At 33.9% G+C, this 18,993-nt stretch overlaps 4 protein-coding genes across 7 annotated transcripts; 1 reads left to right on the top strand and 3 right to left on the bottom strand.

The window, feature by feature from the left end:
* Window positions 1–326: 326 nt before the first annotated feature.
* On the bottom strand, window positions 327–7,050 carry arrd-15 (the record flags this gene model as incomplete). Of its 4 annotated transcripts, none has more annotated exons than NM_001268040.4 (8): window positions 327–585; window positions 1,675–1,798; window positions 1,845–2,030; window positions 2,073–2,156; window positions 2,205–2,303; window positions 2,420–2,593; window positions 2,647–2,838; window positions 6,742–6,879. In NM_001268040.4, the coding sequence occupies 8 exons, from the start codon at window positions 6,823–6,825 to the stop codon at window positions 416–418; spliced, it is 1,113 nt and encodes a 370-aa protein (NP_001254969.1). In that variant the 3' UTR covers window positions 327–415. The 4 variants fall into 4 exon arrangements, with proteins under 4 accessions (NP_001254969.1, NP_001254970.1, NP_001254971.1 ...); NM_001268041.4 differs by lacking the exon at window positions 6,742–6,879 and adding an exon at window positions 4,579–4,884; NM_001268039.4 differs by lacking the exon at window positions 6,742–6,879 and adding an exon at window positions 6,993–7,050 and having other exon boundaries at window positions 334–585.
* A 4,720-nt stretch (window positions 7,051–11,770) lies between these two features.
* On the bottom strand, window positions 11,771–12,836 carry ZK637.12 (uncharacterized protein). Its single transcript, NM_001382952.2, has 5 exons — window positions 12,624–12,836; window positions 12,342–12,539; window positions 12,173–12,295; window positions 12,026–12,127; window positions 11,771–11,975 (listed from the first exon to the last, which is right to left on the bottom strand). The coding sequence occupies exons 1-5, from the start codon at window positions 12,780–12,782 to the stop codon at window positions 11,817–11,819; spliced, it is 741 nt and encodes a 246-aa protein (NP_001369831.1). The 5' UTR covers window positions 12,783–12,836; the 3' UTR covers window positions 11,771–11,816.
* Window positions 12,837–13,782: 946 nt separating this feature from the next.
* On the top strand, window positions 13,783–14,674 carry glb-1 (Globin-like protein). The gene is made up of 2 exons (NM_066573.8): window positions 13,783–13,982; window positions 14,281–14,674. The coding sequence occupies exons 1-2, from the start codon at window positions 13,789–13,791 to the stop codon at window positions 14,564–14,566; spliced, it is 480 nt and encodes a 159-aa protein (NP_498974.2). The 5' UTR covers window positions 13,783–13,788; the 3' UTR covers window positions 14,567–14,674.
* Window positions 14,675–15,913: 1,239 nt separating this feature from the next.
* ZK637.15 (uncharacterized protein) lies at window positions 15,914–16,989 on the bottom strand (the record flags this gene model as incomplete). The annotated part of the gene is made up of 5 exons (NM_066572.5): window positions 16,805–16,989; window positions 16,443–16,640; window positions 16,269–16,391; window positions 16,123–16,224; window positions 15,914–16,072 (listed from the first exon to the last, which is right to left on the bottom strand). Exons 1-5 carry the CDS (start codon window positions 16,961–16,963, stop codon window positions 15,914–15,916), a joined length of 741 nt encoding a protein of 246 aa, NP_498973.2. The 5' UTR covers window positions 16,964–16,989.
* Window positions 16,990–18,993: the final 2,004 nt, after the last annotated feature.

Here is an 18,993-nt window from a genome sequence, read left to right as displayed (position 1 = left end):
AAATTCCATGCCTGGGCAATATCATAATTTTCGATACTTTTAGTATAAAACAAGTTGATATTTTTCAAAATAGAGCCACTGAAAACAAAAATGTCGAAAAAATTTTCAACAAGAGCCGGCAAAAAGTGACAAATGAAAAGGTATTATTCATTGCAGAATGGGATTTCTCCTCAACAATTTTCCTCATTTCCCCATGTTTTTTTCGTGCTTTGAACTGAAATTGAATTCAAAAAAATAACGTTCGTTTATCGTACCGAAAAGAGCAGTTTTGAAGGTTTGCCAATTCGATGACCTCATTAGCAATATCGAAAAACTGTAAACTTGAAAGTGCTTCAAAATGTTTATAAATAAGACCAAAACTTGAATACAAAATACCCGTTATTCAGAAATATAGTTAGAAAAAAAAAGAAATATTTTATCTAAAATATGGATTCTCTTCAACAATGTTCCTCGTTTTTCTTTGTTGTTGTTCAGTTTTTGAAACTTTTGCTTTTGATCGATTTAAATGATGTTGAAATGCTGCTTGTTTATGTGGATCCATATATCCACAACTTGTCACAATCAATGGAATTTCACATTCGATTCCTGAAAAAAATTAGAATAAATCATTTTTAATGAGACCTATGTATGCCGAATTTGGCCATCTCAATAAGCGCCGGAAATCAATTTTAATCAAAATTTCGAATCACTGAGAAAGTAGGAGATTTTAGGATAATTTCCCCATTTTTCTCAATACTTCCAACATAATTTTCTTGTGAGAAATGTTTTGAGAAGCCATTATGAAAATCAATTATTTGACTCATTTTGAGATTTCTGACTTTTTGTAGACTATTTCCAAGGCGATTAGGCTTTTCTTGTGTCTGAATCAAAGTCTTATATGGGACATGTTGTCGGATCTGCCCTTTGACGATCAATCCCAACAACCTTACAGTACTCTAATATCGGTTCCACATTGAATAGCCCACTATTCTTAACCAATATTAGAACTGTCGAATATTCCTACAATTATTATCTCTTTATTGCATTTTATTTCAGTCAAATCCGTTCAGTATTCACCGAGATATAAATCTCTATAACTATTCGCATTCAAATCGCGCGCCACCACCTATGGTAGCGCGCTCGCGGCGTGACCCACGCGTCTCTAACTTATTGGCATCGTGCCAAGTCCACCGACCACCCGCGCTGAGATCGAATATGTTTGTTAGTTGCGATGCAATTCCGGTGAAATACACGTATCTCTTTACCCACGTGTCAAGATACCAACTGTTAGTTAGATTTAATCCTTAATTACCGTTTGAACCAATAATTAGTCCAAAACTATCACCAACATTCGTCATATTCTCCTGAGAGGGTTTTCACCATCATCAAGAAACATTTAACACCATCTTTATATGTTCTTTCTTGCATTTCCCTCTTTTTACTTGTTTTCTCCTATTTATAGTCCTGCGCTACCCACACGGGAGCTGGTTGTCCAATAAATAGGTTTTCGAGTAACTACTTGTTCGTCTTATTCTTTCTTCTTACACTTTATTCAGATGCTTTACTGGGATACACGGGGAGAGAGGGTCAGGGACTGGAGGCGTGATCGATACCGACTACAGACACATTACACGCCCTCCACAGGACATGATTCGGAAATGTGGATAATATTGCATTAATATAAAACCCCATTACCTGGAAGAGCTGTAAGTTTCAGCACATAATGTATTGCAATAATTGAGCTTTCCCCTGCGCCTCGATTGTAATTCTGAGTTGGTGGAGCTGCGTCTGGGATCCGTAACAGACATTTTTCGAACTCCTGAACATTACAATTTTAGTTAACGATTCCACTGGACTAGACATACCATTCTACACCTGGATTTAACTGCTCCAAGAGGAACCATTTCAATAAGTTGCTCAGCGAGCTTCTTCTCATTAACATGCTCATATCGACTCCTGGCTTCAAATTGTGTTTTCATGATTAACTGAAGAGCAACTTCTTTCAATCCTTTCCGTGTTCGATTGTTAATCGTTACAACTGCTTCTATTGACTGAAATTTTTTGTTGTTGTGAAATTATTATTCAGAACAAACCTCTCCAATTCTAAAGGCAGTTCTTGTAAGAGACATATTTAGTGAAACACAGCCAAACGGAAGAGTACAACAAGTGAAATCTACCTGAATTTATTTGAAAAAAAAAAGATATCGTTTTTGAAAGTGACCAACCTCGTCTTTGAAATCAATTGGAGACATTGCATTCAGTGGAACGTCATCAAAAAATGAACGTGTTAGAATAACTAGTGGGAATACCTCGGAACATGATGCCTGAAAAATTGAGTTCAGTGTTAGTTTATCTTCGATTTTTCAATGGACATATCCTAATTGGCCACACCCGATTTTCGTTGTGAGACTCAATTAGCTTCATTTGAAAATTAACTCACTTGATCAGTACTTGCTCTTAGCTCGACTTTCATTTGATATCGTATGCTTCCAAATTGACTTTCATAACTGCTCGGACAGTTTAGAGGAATTCGAATTTGAACTGGAAATTGATGTTTTCCAACCGGGAGACACGTTCCAGAATCACAAAGTTGCACTTGAGTGTCGATATATGTCTGAAATTTTGTAAAAAGTTTGAATATCTTTAGAGCCAACAAAGCGATCATACCTTCTCCGTCTCAAAAATTTTATCGGTATGAATGTTCACCCATCCAGTTCTGCCGATTCCCTTTATTTCGGCACAAAATGAATGAACTACTGTGTCAGGGTCTGAAGAATCAAGAAGAACCTTAGCGTTGAAAAACTCTCCAGCCATGCATCGAGGTTCCGCCAATACAATGTTAATTTGGGTGGTGGGCATCTGAAAGTTTGTAATTTATTAAATTTGAGATTTTGCTAATAGTTAATACTGATCTACTGACTTGAGAGCTACGGAAGAAAGTTTAACTTATTTTGACAGTACCACATAATCACTGGTATACTCTAAAAATATGATTGATACTCAAAAACTATGGAGACGTCAAGTATTAGTACAACTGAAAATTTATCCCTTCCTCTCATAATTTTTCGCAAGATGTTCATCATAAAGAAAAAAGGAAAAATGGCGAAAAAAATGATGGAAAAGAAGGGAAGCGAGATGACACAAAATGAAAAATGAGCAGTAATATCCAGGGGGCACCCCCATACATACTTTAACACAAAATACAATAGAAGACGAAGAGATTCAGAGATAGAAGATCTGCGTCTCCTTGGCTCTGTAACCTTCATGCTTTTCGGTGTGCTCCCGGAACAAAACTCTCTTTTTCTTCCAGTTATCCTGCGAACCAATTTATTCATTTTCAGAAATGGCAACGAATAAGAATAAGATCTAGATAGGGGGAATTGGATAATATAAAATTGTGCTGCTGCAGCAGAAAAAATAGGCAAGAGGTTTTTGCTGAATCAGCTGGAGAAGCAGAGTAGACATTTTTCCATTAGATTGGAAAACAAAAGTGGCAAGAAATTGGAGACGTTTAACTCAGATTAGATGTTGGATCTCTAGCTTAAAAATGGTTATCTGATTTCTTATATACATTTTTGGTGATAGTTTACCATTCATTAGCTTCTGCAGAACTACATTAATAAAATGAATATTGGAATGAACTTTGTCCCCATATAGAACGGGGACGCTTCTTCGCCCTCCGATATGGGGAGCGGGGACATGTCCCCGTGATACAAATTTACAGTGTAAAACTAACCCTGAAACCCAAAGTTAATCTAGTTTTTCTCAAAATTAAGTTTAGGCCCGAGGTCTAAGCTAACATACAACTTTCAGCTGACACTTCAATTCTGAATTACTTCAAAGAATGTTTCTCTTCATATAAAAGGAGTTTTGCTGGATTTGTTTCCATATATAGATTTTATAGATTTTTACCCTTTGGAATATTTCATCATTTTGTTATTTGGAAAATACTTTTAATTCAATGCTCACAAATTGTCATCACCGAGACAAATGTACAAAAAATTAACTTAATCTGATTTTAAAAAAAAATTATGGAGAAAATGCAATTTATTAGATTATAATCATATTCTGAAAAAGAAAAGAAACGTGGTCTTCATAGCCTCCCACGCAAAATATTTCAGAGTTAGTTTTTAAATGTTTCAATTTATATTAGGGGTTCTAGAAATTTATTCTGGTTTGTGGCAAGTTAAAATTGAAAAAAAAACTAGAGGGTTTATAAAAAACAACTTTCCTTTTATTGCAAATTCTGAAAAAAAATTCTTGAAGTTTGAGAAGTTGGAAAAATTTAAAAAAAATGTCAGCTGATATGGGACCTTTGAAATGAGCCCCTATATAAAATTGAGCGGCTTTTTTTCCAAAAAATCTGAAGTTTAGACAGAAATATTACCTGAAACGTTAACAATCAGAAATTAATAAGTTAGACAATAATGTTCTATTTCGAACATTTTCAGTAGGGATCTATTAAAAAGGTCATTTTTAAAATGACATCAGTATCACTCGAAAGTCTCGGAAGTGAGCTGAAATACTTTACTCGGTAAGCAATCGCCTTGATATTTTGTGAATTGTGACTAAATTCCAAGTATAAAAAATGAAACGTACCGACTGTTTTACATTGACAAGTGGAATAATAGTAGATGCAAACTGTCTGAGAAAAGTAGCAACTGATGGTCTACGACCATTTGAAACCTCTGGCATACTGCCAACTTTCCACCCAACTATAAATCTCACAAACCAAGTTGGCCAAGTTTTTGCAATGAATATAAAAGTAGTAGTTCTTTGGGGAGGTAATTCAGAGAAGCAAAAGTACTTATCAGAGAATGGAGCCTTCGTGCTCCACCTGCTCTTTCCTGACTTCTCCCCAGGTTTCTCTTTTTCTTTTTATTTGGGAAAATAAATAAATAAGAATAAGAAGACGAAGAGGGGGGAAGACGGGAGAAGTGAGACAAATAAAAAGAGCAATCGGCGTGTGGTATGAGAAATGCACAATGTTTTTAAGGAAACGGGCGGCCCACCAAAGGAAGTAGAGCACAAACGGGCTCATCTGGACTCCTCTTCGCTTATTCTTGAGTATTTTGTTTTCTTGAATCATTATTACTTTTCTATCACTACTAGAATTCCGTTCTTTTCATAATGCCTGTGTTCACCACTTTTTTACAGCAGTTTCTCATGTTTGCTCAACTAAATTTTCTTTCACTTGATTGATTCTATTAGGATTTTATTTTACGAGGTATGTACGCGGCAACTTGCTGAATAGATTTTAAAAAGCATCGTTTTTTTTCATTTTCAACGTAAAAGTTTCGTGCAGCTTTTTAAAATCTCAAAATTTAGAGGATGAAAAATCTGTCCAAACATTTTCACGTGAATATACAAAACAAATTTTTGTTTTAGTTTTTTGGAAGGCAAATGTCCACTTTCGTGTTTCAGAGCGGAGGACGATTTTGGAGATGAGCCAACATTTTTGAAAAATTCTTTCGAAATCTGATAGAGGACTCGAAGGAGTGAAACTTTTTTCAATATTTTAAGCAAAAAATGTGGAGAATTAATGATTTTATGGACAAAAAACGAAAATTACAGAAAACTGTATGCAACTTTTCTGAAACTAATGATATTTATATGTATTTAAGTCTCAAAATGAACAAATGTATCTACAATCATTCTTACTTTCTTTTGTTCTGATAGCATCTGTCATCTTTGGAACAGGGAAGCCAACAGATTTGTGCAATACTTTTTTTTTGACACATTTCCAGAATTGTACGACGAACCTATGTAAGAGGAATGTAGGCGGTGATTTGGTTATTTAGTTGCTCCTAAATTTATCGTATACTCCTCGTATATTTGTCGTATTTCCTTTTTACACTCACAGTTTCTTCGTAAATTCCTCAATTTTATCTAAATGTACGCGGCGATTAACTCAGTTTGTGCAGTGGCCACTTTGAGTGAAAATAAATTTCCGACACACTTTTTTATCATAATTTCAGCTTTATGTCGTTAATTTTCAGGTTGCATTTCTTGTCCAATCTTGGCCCAAAAAAAAACTTGATAAATTGGCAAGACTTGTCTTAGGCCGCGCTAAAACTCAGGTAAAGCTTGATAATGGCTTGATTGAGTTTGCCAAGAATGCGCACCAACTTTTCTTGTATTGTTACAAATTTGATTAGTTTAAAAAACTACTGGCTGATGATAAGTTTAGAGCACAAATAGTGTTTTGTCTGGAACACGATATTGAACAGTAACTATTGATTTATCATTTTACATACGAAAAACGTTGCGATTTAAATGATGTCATGGATGTTTTATAAAGCGATCTTTTAGATAAAATTGTTTTCAGGGCACATCGAGCATCGGAAGTTTGGTAGCTCATTTATTCAATTGTGAACATTAAAAGTAGATACGGACTTTTTTCAGATTATTCTACGCACCAAAAAATTTATTTTTCGCATTTCCGAGCCTACCCTTTTCGCATTTCCGAGCCTAAGTTCAGTTATGATCTACTTTAGATGTAAGTTTAAAATTTTGAAGAGCCAGTAATAACTATGTGAGTAGGACTCACAATTTCTGAAATGCTGGAAATCTAAACCTTCAGTCTCTTCAGTGACAGAACAAGAATTAAAATCTACTACACATTAGTGAAATGTGGTTTTCCCTAGGGATAATGACACCTAGATAGTTCCACGGGAACTTTTCTACTACCAGAGATACACCGCTAAAACCTTTCAGGAAATTTATAGATCCTATAAAAACGTTTTTTTGTTGAAAACTCACAATGGAAGTAATAGGAAAATCTCGTTGATGGAATAAAGCTTGGTGAAAAGATTCAGAAATCGTGAATCTACGAATAAAGTTCATTATTTGTTGTGAATTGTTTTGCTCTGAGAACAAGCGATTTTTGTGCGAAAGACTGATCTTATTCTGCGGTTATGAGGAACGAAATATGACACCTTTCTCTAGAATCTCCACATTTTCTACACTATATCTGATAACTGATAGAAAGATAAAAAGGGGCGTTTACTTACATCTTCCCAACGAAATTGTGGCATGCAATTGTTTGCAATGAACATTTTTGATCTGAAATTAAGAAATTGGAATGGAGTTTGGAATGGGAATTACTCGAAGAAAATACGAAAATTCCCAATTATCATAATTTTTAAATAAGCTCCAAACTTGCTCAAGCTGAATCAACTTTTTTTCCTGTGATATGTATATAAAATATACTCGGGTAATTTGTAGAAATTTAAACTAAATTTTCCGGAAGTGACAGTCCATCTTCAAAGAATTGAATAAAATGTATTTTTAAAAGTTCAATATCTAGAAATAAATTTAAAAATAGCCAATCTCAAAAAATGAAAAGGAAAAATAACTAAAAATGACTTAAAAACATCTAAAACAAAAAAAAAAGAAAAGACAGAAAAAAGGTAGATTTGGGTTTTGTTAGACGGAAAGCAATCTGACTAGAAAAATGCATTGAACACAACGTCTCTATTTCTTTCACACTATTTCAAAAGAAGACATCTAACCAAATTATGTGAAGAAATGGACAAGCTCCTTTCCCCCTCCGAGCACGCGAAGTATTTGAGAACTAAAGTACGTGGAATATGCTTTGAAATCAGTATTACACACACTCTGATATATATCCATGTCATCTTACCCGTCATCTGCATCATTCAATACGTGGTGCTCCTTGTGCTCAGCTAGATGTTGAAAGTTCATTGTAAGAACAAGATGAATGAAGAAGAAGCTGAGAAAAGTTTTGATAAGATTTCAAGTTTTGACTGATTAGTGGTTTGGAAATTTGTTGAAAACATTATTATAAGTATACTGAATAGCCATTGAAGATTTAAAAAAACATATTTATGCTCAGCTGAGTTATGGCTTCACCCATAATGTTTAATTCTTGATTTATTAGAAAAAACACTTTAAAATCCAAAAGGTTTTCAAAGGTGGAGTATTGCCAACTGTTTTAATTGTGCTGAAACGGCTGAATTTTGAAATAAAACTTTTCGCCATTAAAAAAAATTATTCATAGTTACTCATATTAGTAACTCGGTTTTCGCCACTCATAATCTTGGAAGTCGACCAAAATTTAGCTTTTCTACAAAATTGATATGCTAATTATAATTTAATTTTTTGTTGTTAAACCTTGAAACGATTAAAAAATTTGAAATCTCTATAAATTCTTAAACAAATCAAAGTTTTAATAAATTTGGAAATTTACCAACATTTTATACGTCCAAAAAACTTACAAAATTCGGATTCAAACAAATACCTAGTTGACAGAAAATGAGTAAAAGCAAAAAATAGGTGAAGTACGTTTTGAGCAGGTATGCATCTAGAATGACTTCCATTATTTGCACTTTTCTCCTCTCTTACTTCTTTTCTCTTACTTTTTGACTTACTCATTCATCACTCATCTTTACTCTTTTGGAAGTTTATGATGGAAGTTGGAACACGCTTTTATGTTTAATGGGAAAATAAAGTCTTGAACTTTTGAGAAAGAACTTATCTAGAAGTGTTTGATTCGTTTGTAGAGCTGTATGGAAAATTTAAAATTTTATGTAATTAATTGGGTGATTAAAATATTTAAAAGCCGAAGTTGTTGGCAAAGTGAAAACCGGTAAAGTTTAAGTTGAAAGCTACACTTCACCGGTTTTCAAATTTTTCAAAACTGACAACCGGCTCCGCTGAAATATTGTAATTATTTTTAAAATCAATTACTACTGACTAAACTGTATCTTAGAATGATTAAAAACGTAATGAAGACTTTTCAACAGGAAGTCTAAAAATATTTGGAGGAAAAGCGAACATTTGAACAAAACAGCGAGAAAATGATTTTTACTCAGCAGAAACCAATTATCAAGTTAACTGGAATGGGATGAGGAAGAGGAACATGGGAAATTTCAATGAAATAACAATTTGATGGATTAATTTTTTATTGGTTTAAGATTTTGAAAGTTCAGTTTAGTTTACATTCCAGAACTACTTTTTTTAGTAACATGTTTTTTAATAAAAAATTTGAAAGAAAAATTATATTCACTTTTTTAAAATTAACAACCATTATTATATTTAACATCAATTTAATTTGGCAAACTGGAATCAAAACTTAAAAACAAAGTTCTGAAAGATATAAAAAATCGAGAATGATAATGAGATCATTAAAAAAACGGATTATAACAAAATCGTTTAGTTCTCTAATTCTTTTTATCTAGAATTTTTCTGCAAATAATTTTATGGAAACTTGTCATTTGATTTTCAGATGTCTTCCGATTATGTCAATAATTCAATTAATCCAGAAGCTCAATGTGTCAATGTCGTTAACAAATGAGCCAATTCTTTACAGAAGAAATCTGTCATTTATGAATAATATCATCCGATATTTTATTGTATTTCCCATTATCGTCGCTTGATCTATTAATTTTAATAATTGGTTATTAACTGCCCTACTCCCCTCGTTTATAAGTTGCTATTATGTGCATCAACTAGAAACGCCCTCAGGTGATAATAACTTCTTGTTGAATATATAGATGACTCCATCGGGTATTGTTGCACATTTTTCGTGTATATCATTTTTGAATCAGATTGGGAGTAATTTTTTACGGTTGCTATAAAGTCCTAATAAAGACTATTATGCTTGCCTTAAGTCCTTTTTCTTTGCGAGAATTTATAATTATTCAAATTTGTCACGAGTAACATTTTTTCCTATGAAATCGTAATAAAACAAGTCGGTGATAGCTTGACTGGTGTCTCAATTCTCAAGATTTAAAGTCAAAACATTTTTCAGATTTGTCCACTTAACAGAGTATTTTGTTAAACTTAATGGTTTATTTTCCTTTTTGTCAGAAGACACATTTATACTTTATTCAGATTTCTCTTAAGAAACGTTCCCAAAACTTGACAGTTACTTGATCTTGCAACCCATTCAATTGCCGGTTTAAAAAATTTTCGGCAACTGAGTATTTTCAATCCGAACTATATTTCGAAAATTAAAAAATGTTCACCTCCTTATTGAGTATTATGTTATTCTATTTTATACATAGTTTAAGATTTAAACATTTGAAATTTACGGCATTTCTTGGTGTAAAAGTGGCAATTTATTTTAAAAAAATATATATTTTTACGCGTTTAAATTTACAGACACTATGGCGTCTCTCAGTAAATGATTTGATCTTTAGATTTCCATCCAACTCCCCTCTTTTTCAATTAAATCAATTATTTCAAACGTTTGTTCTGCTTTAGACTCATTAAGATACTTCTTAAAACCTCATAAACTGGCCCCAAATTACAATTCGTAAATTTGAGTGAAAAGTGAATGAAAGTGTATTCATTGTGAACTCACGTACACACTTGCTACAAAATTCACTTTCCTCGCCGTCTGCGTCTCACTCTCATTGTCCTCTAGAAAAAATATACGAGAGAACTGAGAAAATAAAACTATATTTCTCATCATTCTACACGTGGTGGAACACCTGGTTTCTTAGTGGTTCATGATTTATGATTTACAAGTTATTAATGTTAAACTTAAAGTTTCATATACTTAAATGTACAAAAAAAAAGAACAGCTTGCACACTCATGCATGCTAATCCTACAGAAGAGACAAATATTTTATATTTTAAGTTTTTTTCAGGCAGAAGTATTCAGGTGGGGAATAATAGAAAGTGTGATTTTGAATCTATAGATTCAGGTTTTTAAGTGTTTTCTGCAACACAAATTAGGAGTTTAATTTTTGAAAAAAATCACTTGAGCTGTAGTGGAGAAATGTCTTCGGGATATTGTTGAAACCTGGGTACTGAAATAAATTAAAAATGGTAGTAAAGCTTTTAAAAAATTTGAATTGTTTAAATTTATATCCTAAAAGTGGTAATTTCTCAGTTTTCAAATACCAAAATGAATGTTTTTTATATGTTTTTTTTTTAATAAATGTTTTTTTGTAGTTTTCGGTGTTCTTATGTCTTATTTTTTTGTATTCAAACAGAAAAATTCATACATTTCTAGTTTTTCAGATCTTGTAAAAAGCTTCCTGACTTTGAGTATATTTCAAAAGGAGGAATCCGATGCTGTATAATTCACTTTTTTAAAATTTATTTTACACCTGAGATGTTTTTCCATCTCAACGATTTTCCAAAACTGTATGTTTTATTTCTTTGCAAACCTCTGCTACAACAAACAAAACACATTTCGCCTGATTTAGAAAGGATTATTACTCTCTTCTACATTAGAGACTGGTTTTAGCAAACGATTGTTTACTTCTTTCAAATTGTAAATCTAACCAATTATTGTTTTTTTGGTTAATCTTTATTTATCATCTATCCGTTTCAATGCTTACCATAGCGAAACAAATTGACCTCCGATGTTCTCTTGATATCATCATTTTCAGCGATAACAGTGGAAATGAGACTTTCATTTTGTCACGTTCACTTTGGGTGCGGTTTTTTCTGCTGGTTCAACTTTTGGTTCTTTGCAAAAATTTAAATGGGAAATTGAAGAGCAAGTGAATTGAAAACACGGTAAAATAGCAATTCCCTCACAGTTCATCAAATTCGGTTTATTGGTGCTCGGCAGTTGCCTGTCTGCAACGTCACAAAATGAGACAAAAGAGCATGTTCTACTAATTGTTTCATTAAAAATTAAAAATAGGATGTATAATTATTTCAGTTAAAACAATTGGAAAAAATTCTCAAAAATTGTCAGAATGTTGAAAATCGCCACAAATTTTCAAAATTTATTACCAGCAGTTTTTAACTGTCGGTCAGTTGTTGAGTGTTTTTTTTTTGTGGCATCTAGATGGGAAGAAAGATAAAAACGCCGCTTTCTCTTTATTTGACAAAAAATACAATAAGAAGTTCTAGTTCACAAGCTTGGCGTCTTTTCCACAAAATTGAACGTTTCTAATCTTTTTTCCATTCACAAGCATGGAGATATCCATCACTTTTTGCGAGTTTTCGTCGAAAAATACAAGTTGAACATCAAGAGATCCATCTTCGAGACGTTGTTTCACATAGACCTGCAACATTTTTATGAGAGGAATTATTAGATGGTGTTCAGGCATACTACCTTCATTGGCAATTTCTTCACAGTTCCATCGTCATTATTAATCAAGTAATGATTGTCCAGAACAAGAGCGCCACCTGATGAATTATTAGATTTTTTGAACGTCTGAAACAGTAATTATTGTTGAGTTGGGATAGCTTTCCGGCTTACAGAAGTTGTCAACTCAGTAATTGTAGTGGTCTCCGACTTTGTGAAATTCGAGGAAGACGTCGCCTTTTTAGAATTCGACACCGACGCCGAAGTATACGGACTCGTTTCACCGGCGCACTTTTCCTGGAAAATGCTTTGTTTTCATGGAAAAGTAGCAGCAGACACCCACCGAACTCTCGTAAGACAGGGACGGAACATCGAAATCAATCGATTCGGCGCGTCCGAGTTGCTTATTGTAGATCATACGTGGCTTCGACGAGTTTTTCAGTGTCTCATCCATGCATGTTTCCTCGCACGAAATCAGCTTCAGGTTATTTTCCGAAGGCGGTGGACGGGGCTTCTTGTCAACCGGCTTGGGGATTTGCATCTGAAAATTCCCCAGTCAGTTGTCACGTCATTTAATTCAAATTTGTTAATTGCTTTAGAGGTTATCCTCTTTTAATTTTCATACCTTCAACTGCTGGACCTCCTCCATGCGTCGAGCCTCTCTAATCAGCTTCTCGTTGTCCATCATTCGATTCACGTGTTTGCCACGTTGCAGCAGTGCCCGAATCGCTTGATCCAAATTGTCCATCGTTTTGACTGTACAATCGCAATTCACGCATTCCATCCTTTTCGCTTGCTTCGAATTTTGAAAGTTAAGGAATAATTGATTTCTGGTTTTGAATTGTTGTTTTGATTTTTTTCATTCAACTTTTCAAACAAATTAGGCTACACGTTTAAATGTTCAATAAATTTTCCATTGGAAAGTTAACGTTAAAAATTAATTGTAAGAACATATGTGAAATGAGAATGGTGCAGTTGTAAAATGTCAAAAAAGTGATAATATGGTTCGAATATTAGGAATAAGGGAAACCCGAATTGAACCTTTTGAGGTTTAGATTTCAAAAATTTCCAAATTGTTTCCAAAGGTTTAACTTCTCTTAAACAACGCAAAATTATCAAAAGTCTGCAAAATATAGATTTTAAAGCAATTGTACATGTCTCGAGAGTAGTGAAAACTGCACTGAAAAAGTTACAGATTGAAGTTTCAGGGGTTGAGCATGAAGCTTTGCCGTTTTAATCTTAATACATTTTCCTATAACTTATTTTTTGTAGTTTAGATAGAATTTATGATTTTTAAAACTCAATACTAAATTTTCAGTAATTTCCAAATGTTTTGATTTTTGAGTTTCCATCTTTACCCAACCCTAATTTACTCTTTTCTCCACCTCGTCTGCCACTTGAAAATTACCTCCGTTATTTGGATGTTGTTTACCAATTTACTGACCTTCAGAGTCGCAAAAATCCCGCCTCACTCCTTTCCGTTCCAAAATGTTAGATAACATTGGAAATGCAGAAACGCAGAGCATCCAAAAGATCATAATGTTTGTCATCATTTGGAGGCGGGAAGGGAAATGGGCGGAGCCGTGCGGACTGGTCAAAAGTCGTTATTTTTCGGCGGTTTGAGGCATTTTGGAAAGAGAAAGAGAGACTAGATGGAAAACATTCACTAGAGTCTCTTTTCTTTCTAACTTTACTATGGTTATTTCTAATTCTTTTTTAATTTTTATTTTTTAAAGATTTATATAAGATTTTACAAACTCCCAATTTAACTAAATATTTTTCAGAGAAAAATGTCGATGAACCGTCAAGAAATTAGTGATCTCTGTGTGAAGTCCCTTGAAGGACGAATGGTTGGAACTGAGGCTCAAAACATTGAGAATGGAAACGCCTTCTACCGTTATTTCTTCACCAACTTCCCGGATCTTCGTGTCTATTTCAAGGGAGCCGAGAAGTACACTGCAGATGATGTGAAGAAGAGTGAGAGGTTAGTATTAACACTGTAAACTTTTTGATATTGGTTTCGATTTTAGTTAGCAAAATTTGACGTGTTTCCTCTAATAGTAATGCACCCCACTACTTCGCTTTTGAAGGTAATAACTAGTTCAATTTTGAAGATACCAATAAATAATTAACTGCACAACAATAGGAAAAGAAATAAAAAACATTTTTCCAGGTAACAATTTTTTTAAAGCTGTTAAAATTAAACAACGGGGTGCTATATTGTAGCGTGTCTGACTAATGGAAATTATCAGCAAAACAAAACTAAATAATTCCAATTCCAGATTTGACAAACAAGGCCAACGTATTCTTCTTGCGTGCCATCTCCTTGCCAACGTCTACACCAATGAAGAAGTCTTCAAGGGATACGTCCGTGAAACCATCAACCGTCATCGTATCTACAAAATGGATCCAGCTCTGTGGATGGCATTCTTCACTGTATTCACTGGATATCTTGAATCTGTTGGATGTCTCAATGATCAACAAAAGGCCGCATGGATGGCACTTGGAAAGGAATTCAATGCTGAGAGTCAGACACATCTCAAGAATTCCAATCTTCCACATGTTTAATAGATCTGAATGTTTTGAGCCTTTATATTGTATTTGAATGAGCTTTGAGTATTATAATGATTATCTCTCTTGGAAACGTTTTTGTACAAAATAAACAAAGTATTTTGACATAGTTCACAGAAAATTAATACGTACTTGGCAACACTTTGGAACTTCAATTTATTGTCCATTTCCATGATGCAGCCGTCACATTGCATGCCATCAAAATATTTATCTTGTTTTTAATTCACCATGAACCAAAGAACCGAATATCTCTCGAACTGACTTCTGATGTTTTGATCTTTTCGTTTTCGAATTGCCTGCCAACACGTGTGAATAGAGACCAACAACATGGCACGTACACTAGCGTTTTACACTTTTTCCTCATTTTGTGTACACTTGAATTGCTTGAATTACATTAAAGCTTCCGTAAATGTTGTGAATATTATGAAGCACGGAATAAGTTTGCGGCACCAAACAAGCTTGGAATACATATCATTTGATTCGACTGGATTCGACTGAACAAAATGCAATGATTATAGTTTTCCACATTAAATAATACATTAACGAAATTTTTGGGATGCTATAAAACAATCAGAACTTACAAACTAATAAAGGTACTCTTGTGATGTAAAAAAATACAGAAAAAAAATCAACAAAAACAACTTACTATTTTGAAACATCACATGAATAGACCAATTGTTTTGGTTTGTTTAAAAATGAAGTGGCGCCAGTAGGAAATTGCTTTGAAATATTCCTATGGCATTCCAATGGCCAAATATCATTGTAAAACAAATAAAAAAATGTCAATTTTATTTGATTATTTTGAAAATTGAAAAAATGTCAGGTTTTGTCACTCTTTTTGGAAGTTGGCGGGCAAAACATAAGTATTTTTTTTCAAATTTTATGGCCGACTCATGTTTCAAATAAGAATATTCAGACACTTTAGGGATTCGAGTGCTATAGTATTTAAAATTCAAACATTCTTTGAAAATTTTAACTATGATATTTGGACATTTCAGCCCGTAGTTTTAACTATTTTCCAAATACTCATACTCCACCTTTTTCAGATCACTTATAAACTTCTTAACTTTAGGCATACGAGATTTGCAGATGTTTTAATTACTTTTAAAAATATTTTTACACCTTTTGTTTTTTATATTCGTTAAAAACCAAACCTCTGCCACAACAAACAAATCGAAACAATTTGCCTGATTTAGTAGGGATTATCATGGGTTTCTCTTTTCTACATGAGTGATTCTACATGAGTGAAGAGGACAGACGCTATGGGAATTGCTGAAAATAGAATAGAACAGATAGAGCAAAACGCCTCATTCCTTTTACTTGACAAAAATACAATAAGAAGTTCTAGTTCACAAGCTTGCCGTCTTTTCCACAAAATTGAACGTTTCTAATCTTTTTTCCATTCACAAGCATGGAGATATCCATCACTTTTTGCGAGTTTTCGTCGAAAAATACAAGTTGAACATCAAGAGATCCATCTTCGAGACGTTGTTTCACATAGACCTGCAACATTTTTAATGAATTAATTATTAGATGGTGGTCAGGCATACTACCTTCATTGGCAATTTCTTCACAGTTCCATCGTCATTATTAATCAAGTAATGATTGTCCAGAACAAGAGCGCCACCTGATGAATTATTAGATTTTTTGAACGTCTGAAACAGTAATTATTGATGAGTTGGACGGCTTTCCGGCTTACAGAAGTTGTCAACTCGGTAATTGTAGTGATCTCCGACTTGGTGAACTTCGAGGAAGACGTCGCCTTTTTAGAATTCGACACCGACGCCGAAGTATACGGACTCGTTTCGCCGGCGCACTTTTCCCATAAAAAAATGCTTTCATTCTAGGTGGAAACGTAGCAGCAGATATCCACCGAACTCTCGTAAGACAGGGACGGAACATCGAAATCAATCGATTCGGCGCGTCCGAGTTGCTTATTGTAGATCATACGTGGCTTCGACGAGTTTTTCAGTGTCTCATCCATGCATGTTTCCTCGCACGAAATCAGCTTCAGGTTATTTTCCGAAGGCGGTGGACGGGGTTTCTTGTCAACCGGCTTGGGGATTTGCATCTGAAAATCATAATTCGAAACTGTCAATTGCTCTAAATTCTCTGGTAAATCGATTCTGCTAGACATCGAAGTATACCAAAGCTGGGTGTACCAACGTCGATTGTACTATCTTCTTCGTCGATCAGAACCGATTTACCAGAGAAAGGTCCCATTAATTTTCATACCTTCAACTGCTGGACGTCCTCCATACGTCGAGCCTCTCTAATCAGCTTCTCGTTGTCCATCATTCGATTCACGTGTTTGCCACGTTGCAGCAGTGCCCGAATCGCTTGATCCAAATTGTCCATCGTTTTGACTGTACAATCGCAATTCACGCATTCCATCCTTTTCGCTTGCTTCGAATTTTGAAAGGTAAGGAATAATTGATTTCTGGTTTTGAATTGTTGTTTTGATTTTTTTTCATTCAACTTTTAAAAAATTAGGCTACACGTTTAAATGTTCAATAAACTTTCCATTTATGAAGTATTAATTATTTGAGTTAAAATTTTTGCGAAATGTCCAAAAAGTGATAATGTCTGGAATATTTGGGTCTGAAGAAAGACTTTTAAAGCTTTTAAAAACTTAGAATATTCTAGAAACTTTTTGGAAAAGGCCGATTTTCTTGTTCGTTTTGAGAGAATTTACAAAAAATATAAAAATTTCCAAAAAAATATAATGATTAATTTTCAGTAATAAATGTCAAAATATTTTGATTTTTGAGTTTCCATCCTCACACAACCCCAATTTACTATTTTCTCCACTTCGTCTGCCACTCGAAAACTACTGCCATTATTGTTGTTTATCAATTTACAGACCGTCAAAGTCGCAAAAACAAGAACTAAGGATTATTCATGGAAAATCCCAATGATTATTCGCAATAACATTCAAATATGCACTGCACAACGGGATCCCGATTTGGCAGAGTGCCAAAATCCAGAATAACCACTGCCAGTTTTTGATTCGCAGGTGGTTGGTAATGGGCTCGCATCTTCTGAATTAATAAAAGAAGAAAGACTGAAAAGAAAGAGAGTATACCCACAATGAGACGAGTGTGGAGATGGGAGAAAATATGAGAAGACTACACTACACCTTAGACATCTTAAATCTATATCTGGATGAGAATGTACAGAGCTGTATACCGGAAAAGAGTTAGTTGTAAATGTGGGAAAATTGTAAAAGTGTTCTCTAATCTTCAAAATCATTGTTGCTCTATTGATTTTTTTGTTCTGTAGGTAGTTTGAATAAATCTTATTTTCAATTGTATTAAACAGTGATTCGAAATTCAAATGACTCGAAGAATAATATAAAAACTGTTTTAGAAGTAGAGTAGCGACAGTTGGAAAATAGTTTTCAAAAAAGAAGCACCCCTTTACATGGGCCAAATGGTGCCTGAACCATCCAAATAAAACTTTACAAAATATTAATGAGACAGTGAAAAATGGAAATTTTGCTGGATTACCCGCATATTTGACATTAATTTCTAAGAACCTTAGGTTCCGTTATCCCAGTAGGAACACTGTAGAATACTGTAGCCAAATATGAAATACCCTAAACTAGTATCACTACTGTTATTTTAATAGTTTGTCGCGTATAATTTGACAACAGAAGATTTAAGTTTCTCAAAAAATAACTCGGCATTTTGATTTTTGTCAATTTATCAAGTCGACATTGATTGAAAAATACTAATTGAAAGTTTGACTATTCGTTTTTATGAAAGTGTATTTTGTACAATAAACGTAGAAAGCTGTTGGAAGAACGAACACCTTGTTGAAGTGATTTTGATTTTAAAAGTTTATCAAAAATTTAGGAGCTTTCAATAGTTTCATAGAATGTATTTTTCACCAAAGGAATGGTTATAAAAAATTTCACTCTTGAAATACCAATGGTTCTTTCTGATCTAGATATGTTAAGAGTCAGTCAAGAACCTGGAAGCCGGTTTCGTTTCCTTTTATAGGTGGAAATTTTCTTTTTCCAATTTTTTCTTTTCCAATTTTTTAAAAATTATTATGGTATCCATCAAATTAATGATTTTCAATTGTTTTGCCCACAAGCCATATTCTACACCTTATACCAAAAATTTTATTTAAAATTGTTCAAAGTTAAATACAATTAGAGACAATTCTCACCGTTTCTTCCCAGAATCAAAACTTCCCAGTCGAATCTACTCATATTCTCTTTGTCTAATTCCCGCTCTAAAGGTGAAAACAATCGTAGGTCAAATTCTCACTCCCGGAAATAGGTGCACATCGCCACACTAACACGACACCTTGGCACACAATTGCGAGATCAATTGTCTTCCCAGGAGAACGGCCCGCCCCATTTTATATAGGTTATATCGATCTCGAGGGGGACCATATAAAAGGGGAGGGTCCAT

Source organism: Caenorhabditis elegans, chromosome III (assembly GCF_000002985.6).
Source record: "Caenorhabditis elegans chromosome III".
NCBI classification, from domain to species: Eukaryota; Metazoa; Nematoda; class Chromadorea; order Rhabditida; family Rhabditidae; genus Caenorhabditis; species Caenorhabditis elegans.
The sequence above is the reverse complement of the archived record's forward strand: the minus strand, read 5'-3'. Positions and strand labels throughout refer to the sequence as shown.